We start from the raw sequence: 2,388 nt of genomic DNA on the forward strand, positions 1-2,388 counted from the left end.
AACTGGAAATGGAAGCAGTCAAAGCAGCATGGGGGGGAGGGAAGGGGGAAGCTCCTTCCTTCATCCCTCTGGGCCTATACTGTGGCTAGAGAACCAGAAAGCAGGGCAGGCATGGAACAGATTTGAAGCTCCTAACCAAACCCTGTTCGCCAGCTCTCTAGCAGCAGGTCTGAACAGTACATGTTAGAGAGGGTATTAACTGTTAACCTGCTACTGCTCATAGCACATTCTAACTTTCTGAATCTTTTTTGCATACAGGAGCTACCTTTTGCTTTGATAACACCTTGTACCACAACATGTTATAAATAGTTTAGATTATCAACAGGAGTTTAGTTATTTCTAAAAAATCTAACATCCGTCAAAATACAAGTGATCACATGTAGACTTTGCATACAACTGTTTGACAGAATTGTATAGGTTTGTAAAATCTGCCCTGTCCATATATTGGCTGGTTACCAGTCTTTTATAACATTGTATAATATTACCATTTTTACAGATACGCTTAAATTGCTAAGTGCATACTAGTCTTAGTTTAATTATCCATTTACAAATTATAATTCAAGTTTCATCCTTAGTGTGTTTCTTACAAAATTATGCACATAGCTCCTGTTATTTTAAGTTATGTATGGAGCTTACTTTATATATGAGAGATATATTTTTCTTAAAGAAAATGTAAAGCTCAATTTATTGACACAATTCAGAAATGACGAGTTATATTTTACAGTTTCAAGTGAGATGAACGATGTAGAGTTATCAGTGATTGTGTGGAAAATTATCCTACAAATTACATTCTATTTTTAATTTTTTTTCTTAGGATTCTCTGGACAGAATTTAGACATGCTAAATTTCATTGCTGGAAATTGCTGGAAATTGTTGAAGATACATTTTTTTATAGGGCAGATATACTCCTGGCACTGAATCAAGTTTCCGTGTTCTGTTCACATTTACTTCCTGAACAGGGAAAGAAGCCCAGTAAAATTTCCACTGGACTTGCATTGTATTATAAGCTACTACAATTGTACAGGCATTCATTTTTCCATGTCCTCCCGAAAAAATAAAATGGCAACAGACCACTGTAATGGTTGCATGTATGGATGTTAAGGATATTTAGGTTTAGGAAGGAACACCTTCTGTAACAAGATACCATTGGAGTCAAAAGAAATAGAGGCTCAATTAGTACATGGGAATTTTGCTATATTGACTTCATCAGGACTGGATCAAGGTTTAAATACATTGCTACTCAAGTACCAGGGACATAAGCAGCTCAATAGCATTTGGTAATAAACAACTGATTCAGCTACTGTAATTAAATCGTTTTCTCTTAAACGGCTTCTTTTTCAAAGTAGGTACCTCAAAAATCCATTGAAAGCTTTTATTGAAGGGTGATATAATCTCTCCCTGAATTAAATTGAAGCAAAAACAAAAGGTTGTCATTATAGGCCCCAATTCTATATTCACTGCAGTTACTTAAACAGAAGTTTTGCATGTGCCAGGAATGCACAATGAGACTTGTGTTCATCATCATCTTAGGGAGTTCTATCCTACAGCTGTTTGATAGCCAAACATATTGTCATAAAGAGTTTAAAATAAATTGCCTTGTAGGTCACATTTCATGTGCCTGTTTTATTTTTGCCACTTTATCATTCCTCTTTTTTTGCCTTGCTAGGCTTATCAACCCTGCAAGCTGTATTGGATTCTGCAGCTGAAAAGAAATGGCAAGTAACTGCTATCAATGTAGGAAATATTAACAATGACAGAAAAGATGAGACTTACCGTTCCCTGTTTCAAGATCTGGAGGTGAAAAAGGAAAGACGAGTGATTCTGGACTGTGAGAGGGATAAAGTCAATGACATAGTTGATCAGGTTTGTTACTCTTGAGTTTTCAATGTCAACAGATCCGGAAGATGGCTAGGCTGCATAAGTAGAATAGACTGCTCATATGGTTCTATTTTACTAGCAGTTTTTATTTTTGTATGATGAACCTATTTTGGTGATCCTTTACATCATTTAGTAATAAAACATTTGTTCTAAAACATATAGTACTGGAAGGGACCTAAAGACATCATTTGGTTCATTCCCTGTACTGATGCAGGATGAGCACATGTAGGCCATCCACAACAGAAGTTTGTCTAACCTATTTTTAAAGACCTCCAGTGAAGGAGATTCCATGGCCTCTCTAGACATGGAGGAGAATAATTGATCTATCATGTTTTATATATCAGTGTTGACATTGTGAGCCTTGCTGGGCAGAATTCTAGTACACACTGTGCAATGAAACAGAAGCTTTGCAGCTGGGCGCTTACGTACAGTCTGTGATTCTCTTAATCTCTATTACTCCATGTGGGGGGGAGGGGAGGGAGAGAGAGAGGAGGAGAGTTTGGAATAATG

General features: G+C 36.8%; 1 protein-coding gene across 6 annotated transcripts in view; it reads left to right on the forward strand.

Moving 5' to 3' along the window:
* The window catches only part of GRIA2 (glutamate ionotropic receptor AMPA type subunit 2), a 199,613-nt gene that overhangs the window by 89,899 nt on the left and 107,326 nt on the right, over window positions 1-2,388 (forward strand). For all 6 annotated transcript variants that reach the window (XM_019521699.1, XM_019521700.1, XM_019521696.1 and 3 more), the window contains exon 3: window positions 1,667-1,863. In XM_019521699.1, coding sequence (XP_019377244.1) covers window positions 1,667-1,863 — 197 coding nt within the window. The remainder of the gene's footprint in view (window positions 1-1,666; window positions 1,864-2,388) is intronic.

Source organism: Gavialis gangeticus, unplaced genomic scaffold (genome assembly GCF_001723915.1).
Source record: "Gavialis gangeticus isolate Ggan-Ray unplaced genomic scaffold, GavGan_comp1, whole genome shotgun sequence".
Lineage (NCBI taxonomy): Eukaryota > Metazoa > Chordata > Crocodylia > Gavialidae > Gavialis > Gavialis gangeticus.